We start from the raw sequence: 22,199 nt of genomic DNA, 5'->3' as shown, positions 1-22,199 counted from the left end.
TGTTGACCAGCAAACAAATGGCCACACTGAAAGAAAAATACAAAAACTTACAAACAAAGTATAGATAGCAAACCAACAAAAATTTATCAATTGGCAAAAAAATTATAATAATGATAATGAGACAACAATGAAAAACACAAAACAAGCAGGGTAAATTAAGGCGCAAAACCGTAATAAGGCCAAATAGGAGCATTTTTATACGTCGCACTCTTGCATGCGTTACGGTAACGCGTGACGTCACTGTAGCCCAGTCACGCCCATTGATAAAACCGAGCGAGCGAGTGGAGGAGCGAGTGGCGCTGCTGGACTCCCGGAGCCTGAGCCTCATCTGAACCGCTGCGGGAAGCAACCAAACGGACACTTCGTGCCCCATTAACTCGACTCTGGGTTTTTATCTCCATCCCGCAGGACGTGGTTTATCTTTCTTCTCGTTTCAAGAACACTTTTCCGGTCCTGAAGTTACGGGGGGGAAAAAAAAACAGGTGAGATATGCGTTCACAAACAAACTGTTTACTCCGCCCCACGCTGTTATTTACATTTTATTTTAGGTTGAATCACGCAGTGTGTGTGTGTGTGTGTGTTTGTTTGTGTGTTTGCGTGTGTTTAGAGACTTGTGCTCCATCTCTTTGAGTTTGCCCACATGTTTCCACGCTCCTCTGCTTTCCATTACTGGCGGAGTGTTTTCCTGTGAGGGGGTTGGGGGGGAGGGGGAGGCGGACAGCAGCCTGATCTGGGCAAAACACAAGCTTTCATTCAGAGGCTGGAAAAAAAAAAAAGGCTTGAAAAGGGGCCTAAACCCGCCCTTTTTGAACATATTAGGCTTGATAATGAGCTTGAAGAACTTTAAATTCTCAGCCTCTTAGAATAATCCTATTCACAGTCTGAGACAATAATGTGATTTTTATTTGAGTCAATGTATTCAGACATGGTCAAGTACATGTGCAGAGTTGGTCTAAAGGTTACTAAAGTGTGCTTGTGATCGGAAAGGTCGCAGATTCAATTCCCACTGCTGGTGAGTTACTACTGTGGCGCCCCTAAGCAGGGCCTTTGACCCCCATCTGTACCACTGCTTCTAGTACTTAAAGTTAAAGTTAACTATGAAGCAGACGGCAGCAGTGGGTTGCATTTGTTGATAACTACCCTCTTATCTGTGCTGCATTTCATCTCCAGCCAGGAGTGGGTGCAACTCTCTCATCGACACTGGCCTGGAAGTGCAAAGCGCTACCAAATAGAGAAAATACTACACGTTCAAAAAACACTACAAATTAGAGAAAACACTACCAACCTGCACCGTCATCCTTTAGCAATGCACTAAAATTACTGCAATTTTATCTCCAAGCAGAACCAAAATGCTGAACAAGCAACTTAATAGATGAGTGAGGTTGCTCTTTTCTATTGTAGCTCAAGGAACTCCCTGGAAAACTACAATTTGAACGAATACGAATCGAATGACTTGAATGCAGAGAAGTAATTTACTCAAGGGGATTAGTTTAGGAGATTTCTTTAAAATGGTGATTTAAATGACTTGGAAGGCCATTATGCATCTCGATGGTGAATAACGTCAGTAGTGTTTCACACGGTCGCTCTTCAAGCGTTAAAGACACTTCTGATATTCACTTTTAATTTCAGCATTGCCCCCAGGACTCCCAGTAGTACTGCAACATTCGTCTCCTGGTATAGTACAGGAATATGGACATAATGGCTCTGTGAATTATCTGTATTTATATCTAACGCAAAGTATAAATGAGCCCTTTTTGTGAACAAAGTATCAATAAAGTTTGTTCAACTTGTACGTTTAAAAGTTACGGAAATCCTGCGTTCTGAAAAATGACCGACTTTTTAACAATTTTAAGTTGTTTATCAATAGATTTTGTCGAAATACAAAGGTTTTTAGGATGTACTCATACTTTTTTTCCACATTAAAACTAATGGGAACTGTTGGAGTTGTTGGTATTTATCAGTTAGTTTAGAATGTTGTTGTGTAAACGGGACCTCTGGAGTCACTTTCACCCCTCCTGTTAAGGGTTGAAATCCTACAGTCGCAGAGCACCAAGTCTTTGTGGCGTTAATCTGCAGCTTGTTCTGCCGTCGTCGCTCTACAAAGTCACCCACCAGTTTCCTGTACTTCCATTTTCACCTTGGAGGAGAGCACAAGGTGGAGACTTAAATTCTCATTCTGTGCTTGTTCTCTGCTGAAACAGCCTGAAACTGACATGAGAAGAAGTCCTGGATTCCAGTGCGCGGGGTACTGACTTTAGTTTCAGTCAGGATGTGGCAACTCTGGCCAGATCTGCACGCAGATGGCAGACTTGCACGTCTCAGAACGAAGAGTTCGTCAAAACACCTTCACGTATGTCCCTGCGTGTTTCGGCCTGTGTGAAATTCTCAGGTTCCCCCTGATGCTTATATTCCAGGTGTTTCCACATATCTTAAAGAACCGTCTGCTTTAGTGTCTATTGTGTCGATACTTGGACTGGCACAGATTTTCAGAATTGATTTAAACAAAGTATTTGGTCTCTGCTGACGGTGTGTGGAATACTTCTGTTGAAAACTGCAAAAGTTTTCGACAATCATTTGAGCTCGACAATTTGCCTTCCCCAACATTTGGCCTCGCTGTGAAGTTTGCGAAATCATAAACGTCATCTAAAACCTTACTTTGGGTCTTATGACAACGTGTTGATAACAATTGAAAACACTGCAGTTTACATGCCAGGCCACTAGGTGGTGCCTTAGTTTTGTATTTGTGCCGACACCGGCACTATGTCGTCAATAAAGAAAGTTTTCGGTGTCGTTCCTCGACATACAGGCCAACTCAGGCTCAGGTTACGTGACGGTTCAAGTGAAAATGGATCGTTTTTTGTTTCAGAAAATACAGCAATGTTTTGTCAGTTTGACCAGAAGAACTATTTACTACGGCCGTGGTGCGCATGCACAGTAGCAGGGTTTCACAAAAGTTGTGTTTTCCGTGGAGACTGAGTAGGAGTGTTTTCTAAAACTTCGGCTTTCAATCGCTCTGGGCATCGTTGTTGTGTAAACGCTTCACTTAAAGGATGCCCGGGGAAATAAAAATACATAAAGCCCAATTTTTGCTCCTTTAATTTAGGGGATTTGCTGACTTCACTGAAAGCTGCCGACATGAGGAGCCTCGATAAGATATAAATCTGGCGTCGCCTTATATTTTGTCTGCGACTCCGCGAGTAAATATATATCACATTCAAGGCAGCTTCGAATGACATGTAATTATCTGACACTGCCACCATGACTCAGCAGAAACTCAAGCCCGCGTTTGAAGCTGGCAGGGATGTTTACGGTGCTGCTTTTATTTTTCTTTTTTTTTTTCTTTTACAGCCATAAAGCCGGGAGACGGTGCTTGTTGTGAAGGATGTTGTTGTGCAATATGATCTGCTGTAATGGTCCCTTGCGGCTGTCAGCCATAAAGCAATGACAAGGAAAGGGGAGGGGGGGGGGGTGGGGGACCGAGGGAAGAGCAGATAAATCTCTTTATGTGGACGTAAAATCTCATTTCAAACTACTTTTTCACGTCAGATTTCTGTCGATTGGGATGGCCTCCCGTTTGGCCTCACTCGATGTGACGCAGGGAGACAAAGCACAGAGTGGGCTCTAGGCTGGTGTGTTTTACCACCGAACTGGGAAAACCAGTTTCTTCACGGTGCTATGTCGCACAGATATTTTATAAAGTGACTTTGGAACAAACACAAACTGTTGCAGTAAAGGCGGACGGACACTATTGTCTCGGATACAGCTGGTGTTTGGATTTCTCTGAGCCTCTGACAAACGGCCCACAATGGAGTAATGAATAGGGATGTAGATTGTGTTCCCTTTCAAACTCGGCTGCCATCAGTAGCTTTTAATTTACCTCCCAGGCATTGGCATGGCGCCGGGCTCCGTTTACGGGACGACGTTTTCAAATTGAAAGGCAAAACCTTCATTGTATGTCGGCTACAACTGAAAGGCAGCTTTTTGAAAACGCTCAGTTTCTGTGCGACAACTAGATGAACAATAACAACCGTGTTTCTTCCCGAGTGTCGTGACTCCCAGGCCATAATCTCCCAGGACTTGTTGGTTTTATAGTCCACAGTCGCCGCGATGACACTCCAACTCCGCTGTCTGTCCACACCAATGTCTCTGTTGTCGTTTATAGCGTATCGTTCTCTGCTGCGTGTGTGTTTCATTACAGAAACAAACAGCAGCACCCACTAGTGGCCCAACATGAAAATGTTATATTTTTCAGTGTTTCCGTTGTTTACGTGTACACGGACATCGTTTTCAAAACGTTTCTGGCCTGATTGGCCTGTTGGCAGAAATGAAGCACCAACTGGTGGCCTCGCATACAAACCTCTTATCAGACGCCACGTTTTCCCTCAGAAAAGGGATTAAAGATCTTTCTTATTGCTTTTTTAGTCGTTAAGTCCATGTGAGAAGTTTCATTTTTGTGGTTTTATGGTGCACAATAGTTACACAGTTTTAAATACTTGCCTGCAACTTTAAATTGCCTGTCGGTGTATCCACATGTACTCTCCTGTAAAATCAGGTATAGTGGCTCTCGCTCCGCGACTGTTAAAAAAACGTTTGCCTGATTGGTTTTACGTTTTATCTTAGTAGCTTTTTCCCCTCCCATCGTTTCAAAATTCAAAAAGTTTGCATTGCCTAATATTGAGTGGTTATTCCAGGATTCCAACTGTACGTCCGCTTGCATGAACAGAAATATGAGATTTTCCTTTTTACAGATGAGCCTCTCCACCGGTGGCCCTGAGCTTTATCACCTTCAGGTTCGTCTCGTGTTTCACTGTGTGGGAACGAGCCGCTTCTGTGTCAACATATCTTTGTGTAGTAAATTAAGGCTGAGCTGCGTGACGCAGCCGCACGCACAGGACGTGACACACCAGATCAGGTTGCAGTGTTTGTATGAGTGAGAGTGTCGTTGAGGGACTTTTTTTTTCTGCGGGGGGGGGGTAAAGCTGCTCAAAAAGTGAAAATGTCACACCGAAAGTTTCACTCTTGAGTCGTCGGCTCTTTGTTGTGTTACAGTTTGAAAGCAAAAGCATTATGGGATTTGTTCCTCTAAATAACAGTGCTTCTTCGCTTGCCCCGTATTTCTGACCCAGTGGGGCAGCAGGGTGCCATCTGATTGGCCAAATACATTGACATGCAGGGCATGAATGGACAGTGCGTGGAGACATAATTTATCACAGTTCAGTCAGTCTTTAGTCATGTGTACAGTACATTATGCGATGCATCAGTGTACCAGGGGCCTTTAACTAAAAAGGTTCCTGTAGCTATTGTGAGTTTCCACCGCGGCCTGAAGACTGAAGGTGTATTATGCAAATCAGGCTGATTCATGACAGGGAAAAAAGTGGATAAAGTCAAAAGTACTACGCCTCCAATCAGCGTGAGTGAAGGGAAATTGAAACGAGTAGTACAGCAGCAATATGAGCGATGGATAGGGTGGCGCGCTTGGCTGATGGACCGGTCTCTAATGGGGCTTTATTGCATCCTAAACAGATCAATTGAGACGACAAGGAGATTTACTTTCAGTCGCAAAAGCTCAGAAGAAATTCCACAGAAAAGGCTGGAGTTGAAAAAATATAGAAAAGAAATTCAAATATGGCGACGAGTAGTCATCCAACACACTTCTGAACCTTGTGTAAGTACCAAAGTGGCCCTTCCCACTCTCTCGCCCCCAAACAGGGACCTTTCGTAGAGATTATAAAGAAATTACCTAGAAACTAAATTTAGACCCTCGATTCGAACGGTCAAAACTCACAAGGTTCCTGTGGATGAAACGCAGGAAGGAAGGTTTTTTCTTATTGGTTGTCATGAATCTATAAACCGTGGCTGAAATCTAACCTGTCAACATAAACAAACACACACTAAACAAAGCACACTTTGGTTGTTGACTTTGGTCCAAACCTCTGAAATCCCTCCTCACTCATTTCAGCTGCTCTTTCTAATTCGGCTTCTCTTTTCCACATAGTTTAAATCGCTTCAGCCCCTTTTTGTAACTAAACATCGAGATTAAAATAACCATTTCAGATTAATAGAATTGATCATTTTTAACCTTTTTCTGATTTCTTATTTGATCTTTACACGTTGACCCTCAGTTAAACTTAATCTTATCCTGAATTTAGATAAATGTCTTTCTTCCGATCACGGCCAGGAGTGAGCACAACACAACAACACATTGCAGCAAACTGGTGATGCTTTTCTCCTTAAATCACTTACTGTAACACCGACGCATTGTTTGTAACACTTATGCCTCTTTTCATGCTATAACACACTAACATTGTTATTGGGCGTCATTAAAAAGCACTCGCAGTTAAATTGCAATGTTTCCGTATTTGTATTTTTAGTTCTGTAGAGAGTTTAACTAAGCCTGACTGAGACAGAATCTACTTTGAGATTAAGCAGCACATTTACTCCATGATGTTGGTATTAAAATCACTCTGTAATCCATGTTCATCCTGCAATCAGTGGGAATCAAAGTATCGTAGTGAACGTAAAACGGCAAATTCTCTCCAGTTTCCCTCCTCACACATTCAGAATGTACTTTGTGGTGGTACTTCCACTGGCTTTGACCAGAGCAGGACTGAACGACGCCGAGTTCATGCGCCACAATTTAATTTTAACATTATAAACTGCTGTGCAGATCACTGATAAGATAACCATGTAAGCGGTTCCCGAGATGCCATTTCCTCGTCATTTTCTGCTTCATTTGTCTCATTGCAGGCACAATTTGAGTCTTGTTTGTGCGAGTTGGGCACACAGAGCTCCGGTGGCTCTGCGGCGGCGGCGCTCTCACTGTGTCATGCAGTGTGGGGAGGGAGGAGGGAACAGAAAACGTCCCTCGTGAATTATGGCGAACACTGAGAGACCCACACTTCTCCTTGTATTTGGCGGGTTCGTTAATTTATTTCAAGCTTTAGAAAGCAAGTGGCTGATTTAGCACCTGTTGTGGTGGATGTTCATCTCCGGGGGGACAAAGACGGCAGCAGCGTCATTACGTGATCATTAAAAGCACATTTAGTACTTTTTAAATCCACCTGCTCGTCTTCTGGAGGTAGTCTTTACTGTCGCCGGATGAAATGCAGGTTTTAAACCTAAAGCCACGCCTACAGATTTGGTTTAGAGTCGTCAGTTACCAAACTGGAGAACCATGGAGGGAAAAACCCACGCAGCTGCAGGAAAAACGTTGAAAGACCAGGGGAATTCTACTGTTTTGTCTTTACAACAAGGCTTTTAATGTTTCTTATTTAATCATCTAAGAGATTAAAATAATATCCATGCATGTATTTACTGTAAGAATTGGCACTAGTTAATTTTTCTACCAACACCATTTCACATACACTCACATTATAGGGGTTTTAATCACTGTGGGGTCGAGTTCGAAACGTTAACCCTTTTAAAACCGGACCTATTTTGTAGAAACTGTTAAAAACATTATTTTCCCTTTTTGTTTTCATAACCTGCTCTCGGTCCCTTGCTCTTATTTCTTATTTGGTTTGTGTGCTTGGCACAAAGTTTTAGAGCTTCTGAGACCCAAACATGGCAACTGGGTTGACAAAATGATGCCATAAGGATTTAATCATTTTATCAATTTGGTTGGTGTTGAAATTTTGTTCTCCAGCTTAATTAGACGTGTGACATTGTTGAATGATTAGTGCTTTTATTTAATGTTGTTTTGAGCTTTCAGTCGTTTTATTTGAAGATTAAAATAATTCCACTTATATGTGAAAAAACTGTTTTGTTAATAAAAAAAAAATTCATATCACTCGAAAAGTAATAATGTGAAATTAACTAAACGTAATGTGCCGTATTATGAATTTGGCACAACGAGTAAAATCTTATTTGCATAAACTCAAAATATATGGGGAATCCTCATAAACTACCAGTGTTTTTTGTTTCTTCAGGCTTTGAGCATCCAGTCGTTACAAACCGTTCAAAGTGTAACCTAATAAATTCTGCTCTCATCCCACAAATGCACATTTCTAACAAATATGGCACTATTGACAGAGAACTGAAAATGTGTCCCGCCATAATAAAGCTTAGCGCCAAGAAGAGTTGTTCCAAAGAAGAAATCAAACAACTTCCTGCCACTTTGTGTTCTGATGTGCTGGAGACCATTAACACTCTCCATCAATACTATAAAACCACTTTGACAATGTGGATTAACGAGATGCGAGATTGATTCTCCAAAGTCCAACTTTCAAGAAAGACAAAAAGCCGGATCCCCCAGTGAAAGATTAAACACAGAACACACCATCCTGGTTATTTATTAACTTCTTACGGCACACTGGAGAGCTGGGCGGAGAATCACCTGGACCAAAACTACCCAAACGTACATCATATTATTTCAGAAGACTTAAAAAAAAAAAAAAAATCAAATTGTATTCCTTAACAACCATTGTTTAAATTGATACGGGCAAACATGGGGGTAATTACAAGTATACTCTATCGACAATAGTATATAAATATTTATAGAATAGTGTAGTAGGCAAACTATTATTGAATATTTTATATTTCCCTTTATGTTGCCTTGTTAAACAGGGATAAATATTATTTTCAACACTAGGGGGCGTGTTCATATTGGGTTACAAGAGGGTATGCAGTGGCACACTTGGATATTTATTCAAAATAAACCACTTTTTTTAATGAAATTGTAGTGCTTCCATCATTCTCCAACTGTTTCTTTCCAAGCTTGAGTTTTATTTCTTGTGTATACAGAACTATGGCCCGGCCGATTATAGCCGTTGGAGAATAATCAGTAATCATCCAAAAGTTGTCCGGTTGGTGTTTATGGTGTTTTTCTGATGTTAATTTCGTTGTGAAATAAACAACTCGATAAGTTTCGCATGACGTGCCTCGTTGTGACTGACGCGTTGGCTCGTTTACCTTCTGTGCTTTTATTGTTGCCGCCACATTGACCTCGTTTGGCTTTATGTGGGACGACGGATGGAAAGTAGCCTTGTGCTAAACCCGGCATATTTACAGTAACCTTACGAAGAGATGGCTTTGTTCATTAATATGCACTGTCCCGTCCAAATAAATAAATGGAAATACTGTCAAACGTTTTCACAGTATACAATAAACCTTTGACTGAAGTACATATGTATTAGTAAGAGTGCAAATTAGATATGTTTAAAATATTTTACAGCAGCAGTTATGAAAATAGAAAGGCACTGCAGGTAATTAACAGTCTAATTTATTCAACAGGAAAATGAATAAAAGATATTGCACATGATTAGAGTTAAGTGTGAAAAGCAATATCTGGAAATATGTGGTAAGAGGATCTAGATTACTGTGAATCGTGCAGTGGAGAGACGGGAACAACTACAACACATTGAGGTCGTTCAGTCTGATGGCAGCAGGCATGAGCGACCTGCAGTACCGCTCCTCCTCACGCCGCGTGTCTATCAGTCTGCTGCACCAGGAGCTGCTCAGGGTTCAGCCTCTCCACACAAACACCTAAACCTCACCTATTTATAGATGGCGTGAAAGCACCTTCTACAGCTAGGGTAAGGGTTTGTCAAGTTGACGTTAAATCTGAATTCAGAGGTATTCTGCAGGAAGTGAGTGTCGGCCAGCGGTATAGAAACATCGCATGCGTTTGCGGAGACTCTCTCACACAGCAGTTCTGAATGCACAGGATGAAAACTTGGCTGCTTCCTTTTTCCTGGCATGTCCAGGAAACGGTGTCCAGAGAGAGAGAGCAGAACAGAACCGTTGGGGGGGGGGGGGGAGACTGTGAGTCTGGAGTAGAGGAAAGTGGGAGGAGAGGACCTCACACGCTCCCCGTGGAACTCGCCGGTAAACAAAATGATTTACAGAGGAGAGGCTCTGCAGCCGCGTCTTCATCATGCTGCACCGTGCAGACGAGATAAAAGCAAGATGGTGTCGGCCGAAATGAATTAAAGGCTCCGGTGGCGTGTCTGTCTTGGTGTCCAGCCAGAGGAGTCACTTTCATTTATTTGAGCTTATCGAGTTTAATTTACATGAACTCAAAGGTGAATAAAGCTTGATGACATTAGTATTGATCAAAGGCCGGACTTCGACTTCTCACTCTTCTCTTCTTTTCGATATTTATGCACGAAATGGAAACGACCGACGGGTCAGAACACGGTATCAATGTTTATTTAATAATAGGCCTATACCGTATAACAGACATGGACAATTGTCTCCCTCATAACTTGTGGCTCACAAAGATTCACCATAATGGATTAGTATTTACTTAAGTGTTTTCTTTTTGGGGATAAATAGGATTTCTTACAAAAACTGTCAAGTATTTGGGAAAAACGAGGCAGTTCCCAGTTGATGTCCTGTGTGAACCGAGCTTCGGTGAAAATGAAAACATTTGGGGGTCCGTTTACACGACGACAGTGTTCGGAGTCAGAAAACGCAACTTCTTAAATGCTCCGACTCCATCTTAGTAAACAGTTCTTCTGCACATGCTCAGTAGATGCAAGGTTCAGTCCATATCCTCCTGGGACTTGGTAGTTTTATTTTCACCATCACCGTATTGTCCACTCGAATGCCCGTCTACTCCCATTGTTGATGTTTATAGCTTATTGTTCTCTGCATGCATGTGTGTGTGGTTTCATTACAAAAAAAACATTACCCACTACTGGTTCAACATGAAAACCACATCCTTTTTTTTTTTTTTAGCTTTTCTGCCATTTCTTTGTAAACAAACATCATTTTCAAAAGCTTGAACGTGTAAATGCGAAACTTTTCTGAAACGAAAAGCAAAAACGATGCGGTTTGACTCGAAACGTTGTCGGGGGGGGGGGGCCTTGAACTGTATTAAAAATCTGCCTGCTTAACCCTCCGTGCGATGTTGTTGGACTCGGTATCGTTTCGGTCGTACGTGGCACGAGCTGCGACACACGCGTTGGATTTTAAAAACAAAAAAAGAAAGAAAAGCCCACAAATTAAAATCAAGTCCATCATTCAAAACATCTGCAGACCCGAAGGCCGTTGCGTTGAGTCGCACACGTTAATGACGCGTCTCTTCTGACCGGGTGTCGTTGGTGTTACTTCACTCGTCCGTCCCCGTGTCTTTCTTAAAACGGAGGGGCATACTTTGCTGACGCACACGGACTGGGTGAGTCACCAAATTTTAGAATCAAGATCACCTTTTGCCGCCGTACACGTCGTACTACATTCATCTTCGCACAAAGAGGAGCGCGCGCGCGCGTCCGCCCACCGACTCCTGAACACGAGTCTGGAGTAATTGGTGTGAGGTTAATGCTCGCTGCCATCACTTCACCGCAGTGGCTGCATAATACGTCAAAAGCTGATTGTCTCTTGACTCTTTTGTGCGGATTCGTGCGGAACCTTCAATACCTCGCCTGAAGTCCGTCTCTTTCCACCCCGTTATAGTTCGTTCATTTCAGCGCTTTAATGACGGAGACGCCACAAAAGCTCAAGGCGCTCTCCGTCGGAAGCGAGGACGGTGCAGACGGGAAAAATGCGACGGTGGTTACACGAGCCCGAGATCACTGTGAACGTTGAATATATTTATTGGTTCATTACCTGGCCATGCAAACTTTTTAAGAATCAAAGACGAGGACCTGAAGTTATCTTGCTTATATTTTTGTGAAATTAGAGTTTAAATACTGCCAAATCATTAAAAAACAAAAACTGTCATATCATTTTGTCACATTGACTAAATAAGTGTTGATTTAAAAACGTCCAGTCTGGTTGCCATGAGCTCAATTACCAGCAGAACTAAAACAAACAAAAAAAAAAAAGTCATTCTTTCCCTCGATTGATCCGGGACTCGGTGATCCTGTGAGGAAGCTGCTGATGAACACAGACGGTTGAAAACATTTGATGGGGAATGAAGAAACAGATAGAGACGGTCATGGTGAAGCGGTCTCAGGTGGCCTGAAGTACGACGACGCTCTGGGAGGCTCAGGTCTTCGTCTTAGCCCCTCAAGGTCTTGGTATTTTAGAGGAACTATAGAAAAACTCCAGTGAGGGCGAATTATATGCTTTTAAATGAGCTGTAATTCATAACTATTAATCTAAAAGCTTTAAACAAACACAAGTTGATAAATGTCATCTACATTTTCTAGATCTATACAGCAAAACATTTACAACATAGTTTGATTTGACGCAACAGAAAAACTGCTGCTTTATTGTTCTATTCCTTACTTTACCTGGACTTCATTGTATTGTATATGCTGTTAAGGAAAAGATGACAAAGGTCATATCATTTATATATATCATATCACATTAGTTTTTCTTTGGAGAAGAAAAAGTAATTCTTCTCTTGAGTTGTGAAAAAAAAAAACCTAGACTTTCCTAAAACATGCATTTCGCTCGTTTCTACCCTCTTTTAGTCTGTGTGAAGGATAAAACTTGTTACCCCACAGATTCTCTTCTTCTCTTCTGCCTTCCAGCGAGCCGCCGGGGCTCATGACGCACATCATTGACAGGTCGCTGGTCTGTTGCTGCTGCACAAAACGCATATTGTGCCACAAAAATGAGTGATTAGAAAGGGAATTCAATCCCGCAGACTAAACTGAGGCTGCTCATGTCCCTTTGAAAGGCGAGATCGATTTTTTATTATTTTTTTTGTCTGTGAAAGCCGCTCTCAATAAATGGATCTCCTCTTGCAGAAGGCGTCACAATGAAACTGTAAACCAGCGCAGGGAGTCTACATAGATTCATGAAATGTGTTCTTCTGCCTGTGCGGACTTCAGTCAACCGGGTTTAATGCCCTCATCATATCACATCAGCTGCCTCGGCCAAGTTCTGTTGTGTTTTGTCCTGAGAGCTAATGTATACATCCATTAAAGTGTGTGTGTGTGTTGCGTCCCGGTGGGCTGGTATTTGCTGCATCAGCAGGGTCGCTGTGCGGTGCGGTATCCAGAGAGCACGGTCATGAAAAAAAAACAAAAAAACCCTATTGTACACAGGTTAGATCTCATGCCGTGTGTCAGGAACGGAGCGCAGCACCGCAGGCAGCTCTCGTTTGGGTTTCTCAGACGAGTAGAAACATAATCACAGTTGTTTATGCAACACGGGCACTTTCCAGAGCTCCGTGGTGTCGCTACCTGAGACGTCGGGAACCCGACTTTACAGCACATCAAACCAGAATCAGATCAACTGGATCATGTGGAGACGAACCTGCTCGGAACAGTGCGGCGTGTCGGCCGTCATTCACCCACAGACACTGTGATCCAGCCCAGTCTGAAATCATTAAGCCGCTCATCTCCATAGTTACCTCGCAAGATCTGCTGTCGTTTGCCTTCGGCAAGTTACTAGAGAAAGTTTAGTCTTTATATACGCTGCTAAAATCTGTTCCCCCGAGCACTTTGGAGAAGTCGTCCAGTCTTACCCGAGATGTTTTTGTTATTTCAAGAGAGAATTTAATCCTCAGAAACGTCCCTGATTAATATCAGAAGTGGAAGCGGAGCCTCTTAAATGTTATTCCAGGTACTTGGAAACCTATTGAATCCTCACGACTGCTTTGTTTCTGTTTTATTAACGGCGTGCATCTTCATTCCGGCCTCTCTTTGACGTCGTGTAATAAAAAAATAAAAATACATAAATTGATTTACGCACATTTGGCTGCTGGGATGATGAATTCCACCAATAAACTCTCCTGCGAGTCGGAGCAACGTAATTCTCACACTGTTGGGGGATTAGCTGAAAGGGATTTTTTCTCTAAAGTTCATTAATGCTTGAAGGAAATCCTCAAAAACGTTGACCTGGACTCTTTGACTTCACAGGCTAAATCTGAACATTTCTTATCCTGTTTTCCAAGCCTCCTTTGGGGCAGTTATCTTTTTCTTATCTTGCCATTTCTTTCCGTGTCACCCCCACCCCCCACCCCGCCGCTGCAGTCCCCTCCTATGAGGCCCCGTCTCTTTGTCCCTGCCGCTGCGTCTTTCTCTGTTAATGTGTCCCGGACCTCAAGAGTGTCGAGTTTGCGTTACATCGCCATTGTGCGTCATCGTCGTGGCGGCGAAACGATCGAGTGGCACTAAAGTGTGTCGGTCATGAATGACGTGTGTTGTCCTGAGAGACTGTGATTACGTTAACTGTCCATCGAGTTGAGAGTGATCACATACACACACACACACACACTGCGCTCGCCATGGTCTCTCCAGAGTGGCGTCTGTTCCACTGTTCGCTCTGGAACCAACAGTTTCACAACATTTCAGACTCTTCTGGTGGCTTGAAGACTCTTTCTTTGAGAGAGTCTGGCTTTTTTTTGGGGTCTAAATCGGCCAAATGTTGATATTTTCGCTTGAGCTGCCACAACGTCAACTTTGATTATCCCAGAAACCCTTGCGGCAGGTTTCCCAAGATGACGTCAGTGAGTGAAACAAACACAGTTTGATGGCGACAAATTTTTTTTTCCTGGTGAAGGAACTTTACAATAAGCTCATACTCGAGGAGAGCAGTTGAAGCGGGCTGGGGGATCGTCACCGCCAGTGAGTCGCGTCACAGCACTCGTTTCATCCATTTGTTTGTGCAAAACCACTAATTAGTGCAGCTTTAAGTTTCTATTTTTACGCCATTCATGAGCCAGTTTGGATTATATAATAGGATGCATCGTTGTCAAATCGTTTGGAAACGTGAACAAAAGAGACTCTGTTTCTCCTTTTCCCCCAAAAAGTAGATTTGATCCCAGGTCTTGTTGACCTTGTCGTCGTGACGTTTTATTGCAGGCAGCTCGGTTCCCCCTCCGTTCGCCAGTGTTGGAAATGATGAAAAGCGAGAGCTCGGCGGAGGCGTTTCTTCTCGGCCTGCCTCTAATTGGTGCACGCAGGTGGTGATGTAATACGAGCCGAGGTGAATGCAGGCCCTGTTCTCCCCCTCCGGCCTCGTCGCTCTCTGTCCCTCACGTTGTCGGGACGAGCAACCAGCTGGACGCTGAACGAGTGTTTTTGTTTTTCTGCTTCAGAGGATCGTCTCGGGCAGATGACGTGTTTGATTGAAAGTCATAAACGTCTCTTCTCCTCAGGTGACTGCCTCCATCGCCGTGACCCCGCCCTCTTCGTCCTCCCGGACCTTTTGACTCCGCCTCCTCCGACATGTCCTCCCAGACCACGTTCGTCCAGGATGCTCGGCCCGTCACCCCGCCGCTGCCCTCACCGGGATCCCCGCGTTCTGCAGGTGGGACAAAAAAAAAAAAGATGAATTCAGCTCAAATTTTGTTTATTTCTTCAATGAATGCCTTTTCTAGGTCACTCTCTTGGTATTTTTCTTTTTTAACTAATTCATCATTATCTCTTTAGCCTTACTTTGCGAGTTTACCTTTTTAAATATTGGAGGCACTTTTATTTTTTTATTTCTCTTTATTAACATTTTTCAATAAAGATGACATATTAAGTAGAAGGCAGGTTAATGATTTAGTAAAAAGCACAAACCAACAAATAACATAAATCACATGAAATAGAGGAGATCATTGATATGGTTGTTTACCACAATAAATGTATAACTTGAATTGTTAAAAAGTCTTAAGGCTGTAAAATCTAATTAAAACGTCCAATTTAAAAAAAAATTTGCAGGTGTCTCATAATATCTTGTATTAAAATTGAGTGTGTGGGGGTGACATTTATTTCCAATAGAGCAAAATTAACCGTCACAAATCGTAACTTTGGCCAAAGAGTTTCTTTTTAATATTTTGGTTGGAGGCACTTTTAAAAAGTATTTTTACATACATGTTGAGGTCCCAGATTAGACTAAAAAAGGTAGGAAGAAATAAAATTTATGTAATCCTACCACTTCCCCAATTTTCAATAATCCCATTTCATAATTATCCTGACTATTACTTACTTACAATAATATAATTGTTTAGCACTTGTTTGTCTCGTCTTTTCATTTATTTGCTGATTATTTTCCGTTCGTACATTATTACTCTTACATAGTTTAATTGTTCATAATCAAGATGTTGGTCAACATGTTTTTTGGAATGACATGGAATTCCAATCTGGGCCCATTAAACTTAAAAATAAATAAATGCTGACTCGCCTATTTTCAAGGCGTAAATAAATGTTACACCCCTTAAATTAAGTTGGGTGAGTTGGTTCAGAAGCCTGATCCACCTCAATACAGAATCATTTAGTTGTGAAATGTGTTGCTTGAGTAAAATGTCTGCTCTTTCTGAAACTTCAACAAACCTGCACTCGTAAAACATTCAAGTTTTGAGGCTTTCTGACGTTTCATGGTGGAAAAAAAGGGTTTTTTCCTTCAGTTTTTTCAAACCAGTGTTCAAAATTCCTCTAAATTTGTGGGAAAACATTCCAAAATGATGCTTTTGATTGTTGTTTTGCGTCACCGAATAAGAGCGGTTTTTGCTTGTGCACGACGACGTGAAGGTGAATGACTTCTGGTTTGAGTTAAAGAGCATTAAAACCACACGCATCATGATAAAGACGAGGATTTGAGTTCATATCGATGACGGTGTGTTGAAGCTTCATCACCGTTTCTGTCCGGCGTCAGTGTCTAAATTCTTATGGCGACCTCTAGTGGATGCAGTCATTACGACAGCAGCAATGTAAGAAGGAAGAATCGTGTATAAATAGATTCAATTCGATCAATTCAGTCTGTATAGAAATCTAATACAATGAGTAAATTCCAGATATTTGTTATTTTTGCCATTTCAATAATTTTTTTTAAATTATTTGCTTGTGTGAAGAAGCAGCTGTGTGACGTGACGTCCTGTGAGTCACGGTAGTTTTTTTTTTTGTTTTGTTTTTTGGTCTTTTCAGAGTCTCTGAAGCTCCCAGCCTGCAGACAGAGAGACCGCTCACCTTCCCCCATGAGGGGATACCTCATCCCCAGCCCTCTGCCCACGCGCAGGAACAGGACCTACTCGGCGTGAGGACACACACACACACACACACACACACACACACACACATTTTCTCAACATGAAACCTTTTCACCTGTGTGCTCTTGGCCGTCCTGTTTCTTACAATAGTTTGTCATGTTATTATACCACAGAGTGGGCGGAGTCATCGGGGCTTTTCCCGTCGTGCACAAGTAATCAACCCCGATATGATGCGTTTGGATATCAGCTCAAATAATTCATTAATTATGTATTTGAATATATTTATTAATAATTGTGGTGTGTAACGAGGCGAGACACGCGTTTCACTACTTATTATTCAGATATCTGGGAGCAACATAGACAACGTGATACAAGGGGGTTAGCAAGCGGCCTCCGCTAATGACATGCGCAGTAGGCACACAAAAGCTAACTACGGCAAGTCTACAAGGTCAAACTTAATGCACATATAAACAGTATTAATACACCACAATAATATTACAAAATGTTGAGCGTTACCGATCGTGCTTCGCGGTGTTTCGGTTTCACTGGTGCCCCTGTTAACTGGTGACTTCTGCCACCAGCCGTTAGCAGCAGCTGATGTTAAAATAAGACAAACAAAAGGTACGATGCTTTCACCTTTGTTGTAAATGCGATTAAATGACGTTCACCGGGACAGTTTTAACATTTGCTGTGAAAAGGGGACGCGCGAGGAAGCCGGTCACCAGTTAACAGGGAAACCAGTTAATCCAAAACACCGGAGACCTCCCGATACTCGTAGCGGCTCGCTCCGTCGAGCTCCTGGAACCTCTGGTCGGGTTTTGTTGTGATCAGGTTTTTTTTTTTTTAAAACGGCGGGGGGAATGAGACGCTCTCCTGACTCACCTGTGTCGTGACGCACCGGCCAATCAGCCGCCTGCCGGCTGCCAACGTCACATTTTCCCCTCGCCTGGAACCTCGGCCGCGCAGGAACCACGAAAGTACCTGATAGCGGCGGAAACAGCGTCGAGTGAGGCTGGGCAGGAACTAGTGGGAAAGCGCCAATGTGCGGATGTCTCGCTACATAACACAGTATTTCATCTTTGTGGTCGTATGATTCCAAGTGTCCGAACAGATTGAGGAACTTTTTCATCAGAACAAGTGAAACAAACGCCTGTGATGACGACTTCCTCCACCTCTCGCTCGCCCCCTGCAGGACGGTTCGTGCGGCGGAGGGTCCGATGTACCACGGCGTGTGTAAATGTTTCTCCCGCTCCAAAGGCCACGGCTTCATCACACCTTCGGACGGCGGCAACGACATCTTTGTCCACATCTCAGAGTGAGTGTGTGGACGCTGTGTTCAGTACTGCTGTGACGACTGAAGTCTGTTGGACTTGTGTGGAAACAAAGTCCATCAGAAGACGGGGCTGCGGGTTGGTGCACGTTGCGCGGCCTTGGCCGTCTTGGACAATGGCCTTTTTGACCGTCGCTTAAACTGTGTGACGGAAAACCTTCCAGTGACCTCGGGCAGCCTGACATTATTTTAGAATGGTAAAGAAATTCTGAAGTTATCAGTGTAAGTTCAGTGAGGAGGTACTGCTTGGGAAGGAAGCCAGGAGACACATCATGTCAATGAGAAGACACACACACACACACACACACACACACACACACACACACACGAGGGCTGCTTTGGTTTTAATTATTTCCTGTGATCAAACTGTGTCATGGCTCTGTGTAAGAGGAAATACACACACACACACACACACACACACACACACACGGAGGGATGGCAGGAGCTGCAGGAGTGTGTGGGAGGACAACAGAATATGTGATGACCTTCACCACAGAGCTTTTGTTTTCACCCACAGGTTTAAATCACGTCAGCGGGACACACACACACACACACACACACACACGTAAAGAGAAAAGACATGTATTGTTTTAATAGGACGGCGTAATGGAATAGTTCCCAAGGTTCACCTTGGAGACTCTTCTGCCGCTCTATAAAGAGGAAGTCGGGGTGTTTTATAGTTTTTCAACAGATTTTTTTATTTATTCATTTGTTTTTACTCTCGGCGTCGCGTCGTGATTTTATTCACAAAGTAATGCGCACCTCAAATATAAAAGCAGACTTCCATCTTCTATAACTTAGAAAACCCCAGCGAGAAGAGGCAACATGCCTTTTCTTAATCGCCTTGTTTTAAAAACACCGAATTGTCTCGTGTCCGAATGCCAGAGGAATGACTATCGCCGCGCCGACCGTTTTCATTTCCCTCCCGCAGCATCGAGGGCGAGTACGTGCCGGTGGAGGGCGACGAGGTGAGCTACAAGATCTGCTCCATCCCGCCCAAGCTGGAGAAGGTGCAGGCGGTGGAGGTGACCATCACCCACCTCAACCCGGGGAGCAAACACGAGACCTGGGCCGGACACGTGGTCAGCAGCTAAACCCCCGACACACACACACACACACTGCGAGGGCGGAGGCGGAGGTGGGGGAGGGGGGTGAAGTTAGACGGGGAAGGAGTGAGTTTGTGCAAGCGTGTTTAAATTTGTATGTGTGTGAAGATATTTCTGAGTCTTTAATGAGCTAATTTTTTAATGTGTGTGTGTCTGCACCCACAAGGGCCTGTAAATGTCCAACCTTCACTCCAACCAAGGGGTTAGTTTTCCCTCACCGTTGCCTCACAGGCTCACTTGACGCTCTTCAGCCTCTGTAATGTTACGTAGAGCTACCAAGCTTTACTCCAGTGCTGCTCGGTGTTAAAAAAAAACTGTAAAGTTACTGAATATACCTGCCTGTCGACTTCGAGGGAACAAAAACCCAAATGCAGGATAATTTTTGCAGAATAGCGGCAAATCCAACCGACAGACATTTACAGGTCCTCGTGCACACACACACACACACACACACACACACACGCACACGCACACGCACACGCACACACACCAATCAAAAACAAGCAACAAACTTTGGTAGCTGCATACGAATGTCATTATAAACACACAGATATGAAAAATAGAAATCGGATTACACACTCATACAAGTCTCCACATGCTTGCACAAGTCAGTGAGCGGAAGTCGGGATGATCGGGAGTGCAGAAAGCGTCACCTCCCGGAGGTTGGAACGCTTTGAGGGACCCCGACGCGTCAGATATATCGAGTGAAAGTTGCTTCTTCTTCTCTGGAGATTTTGGACGAGTGGCGTGCGAGTAGACGAAGCATTAGGTTTCTGCCTTTTAGAGCCGCGCCGGTGACGTTCTTGGCCGTTCGGAGTCGGGCTGCCGTGAGAAGACGAGTCGCGAGTTTTCAGTTTTCGGGACTGATGAGGTTTATTTTACGGTTTCATTCGGAGAACTTGCATCTCTCTTCACTCCTTCTTATATCGACCTGCCGTCTGTGCCCGGTCTTGATTTGGGTGGTTCCATCGGTGAAATAAAGAATTTTCATCTGGGACTCTTTGTTGGCTTCTGCTTTTTTAAATTTTTTTATTTGAACATTTTCATAAACCCACATTTTCCTCCCATTAGAACATAATGTGTCACGTATTTTACTATTTTCTGTAGCTTAATCTAAATTTGATTCCAGCCTCATAAAAGTTTGTACATTGATGTTCCGTCTCACGACCGTCCGGTAAGCGACGAGGCTCGTTTATGGAGTTTCAGGGAAGGAATGTGGTTTTCTTTCTGCCTGCAGGGTTTTGGCTGCACACCAGTTCTCTGCCAAACAAAAATCAAACGTTTAACCTTTATCTTAATGCCAAAGAAGAAGAAAATACGTTAAAACTAAAAGCCAGACTTACTCAAATATGAATAAATTGAACATTTTAAGGTTCTTTAAAGATATTTCTACATTTGAAAGATGCACTAATCTAATTATACAAGTATATATTTGGTAAAGTAGAGATTTATGTTATTGATTCTTATTTTCTCCTAATATAAAGAGCTATCATCAATAAAGCACACTAGATATGACTCATTCGACTTATCGGGTGTACGTGTAGTTATTTGCTGTAGTTTTCTGTGTTTAATGTTGAAGTTCAAGTGCAGTTTGACACTTATTTTACTCAACGTGCATCAATCAGGCGTGAAATGGTGACGGAAAAAGGTTTAGGCCAAAAAAACAAGAGGAGCAAAACATTGTGCTTTTTATTCTATGATGAGAAATAATACAGAAATCAACACCTATTGCTAAAGCGGTCCCTTTATTGTACCGATAAAACAGATTTGCGGAAGTTACTGATTCCAACTATGGTCACCTGCCTGATACAGAGTTAGATTGATTTTTTTTTTTTTTTTTTTTTTATTATTCTTGACCAGACCAGGACTCTTTTAAAATGGAACTGAAAAGCAGAAATAGGTTTTTTAAACAAAGAAACTAAACATAAGACTGCTTAAAACACCCGAATTCAACAAAACTGGAAATTTATAACCGAATTTTACTATTTACTTTTTCTTAACTTGTTCACAAACTGTTTCCACATGGACTCCCAAATCTAAATGACCTCATCTGTGAAGCTGATGAAGAAAAAAACAAAACAAAAAATGCAGCACGCAAGTTACTCTACGATATTAAAGGGCACGTCTCGGGGTTAAGATGTATTTTTTTTATATATATATATATATATATATATATATATATATATATATATATATTTATGCCAAGTTTGTCTGATTCTGGTCAAATTCACCACATGGAGGAAAGAAAAAAAAAAAGGTGATCTGCTGCCCTCTTGCGGCAATATTCACCTACTACAGGGATTTGCAAGGACACGTCCAGGCAGGATCTGTGGTCAGCATGAATCTGGACAAACAGCATCGATGATCCCAGTCAGGACGAACCCTGTACAGCTTCTCGTCTGCGAGGAGGAGGAAGATGGGGATGATGATGATGGAGAATGAGACAACTGCAATACTACACGGATTTTTATATATATATGTATACAAGCATTTATCACTTTTTTTTTAACTGCCTGCTGACGCCGTCCTTTTACTACTTTAGTTTATCTTATGTAGCCTATCTTTAACTCTTCTGAGCTTCTTTTGTATTTATTTATTTTTTTAAGTCTTTCCTTGATTTTATTCACAGTTCTTATTGCCTCCTGCACATGTTAATGTAAAGCTCTTTGAATTTCAATGTTTCTTAAATGTGCTCTACAAATGACCTTGTCTAGTGTATCACTGCTGGAATATTTAGTTCCTGCGCTTGCAGTGCTGCGCAAAACAATTAACTTTTTTAAGTAAGTACAATAAACTGTCAGAATCCGATGGATGATTGAATGGAAACTGTGTTACGGCGTTCTGCCACCAGGTGGCGGCAGAGATCTTTGTTCATATTTCAACACGTCAAACTTCATCTTTAAGCATTAATATTAAACATTGAAGTGAATTAAAACACCTGCTCAAATTGGTT

General features: G+C 42.6%; 1 protein-coding gene across 1 annotated transcript; it reads left to right on the top strand.

Moving 5' to 3' along the window:
- The first annotated feature begins 262 nt into the window (after nt 1-262).
- Nucleotides 263-22,177, top strand: carhsp1 (calcium regulated heat stable protein 1). Its single transcript, XM_080487290.1, has 6 exons — nt 263-482; nt 14,999-15,150; nt 16,749-16,857; nt 18,003-18,125; nt 19,072-19,222; nt 21,545-22,177. The coding sequence occupies exons 2-6, from the start codon at nt 15,069-15,071 to the stop codon at nt 21,686-21,688; spliced, it is 609 nt and encodes a 202-aa protein (XP_080343416.1). The 5' UTR covers nt 263-482; nt 14,999-15,068; the 3' UTR covers nt 21,689-22,177.
- Nucleotides 22,178-22,199: the final 22 nt, after the last annotated feature.

Source organism: Lipophrys pholis, assembly GCF_963383615.2.
Source record: "Lipophrys pholis genome assembly, chromosome: 19".
NCBI classification, from domain to species: Eukaryota; Metazoa; Chordata; class Actinopteri; order Blenniiformes; family Blenniidae; genus Lipophrys; species Lipophrys pholis.
The sequence above is the reverse complement of the archived record's forward strand: the minus strand, read 5'-3'. Positions and strand labels throughout refer to the sequence as shown.

What these genes read in the sequence shown, in the direction of transcription:
- carhsp1 (XM_080487290.1), top strand. Translation starts at nt 15,069, where the DNA reads ATGTCCTCCCAGACCACGTTCGTCCAGGATGCTCGGCCCGTCACCCCG. An exon ending in AGGAACAGGACCTACTCGGC is followed by an intron (nt 16,858 to 18,002) that starts GTGAGGACACAC and finishes CGCCCCCTGCAG; the next exon opens with GACGGTTCGTGCGGCGGAGG. An exon ending in ATCTTTGTCCACATCTCAGA is followed by an intron (nt 18,126 to 19,071) that starts GTGAGTGTGTGG and finishes TCCCTCCCGCAG; the next exon opens with CATCGAGGGCGAGTACGTGC.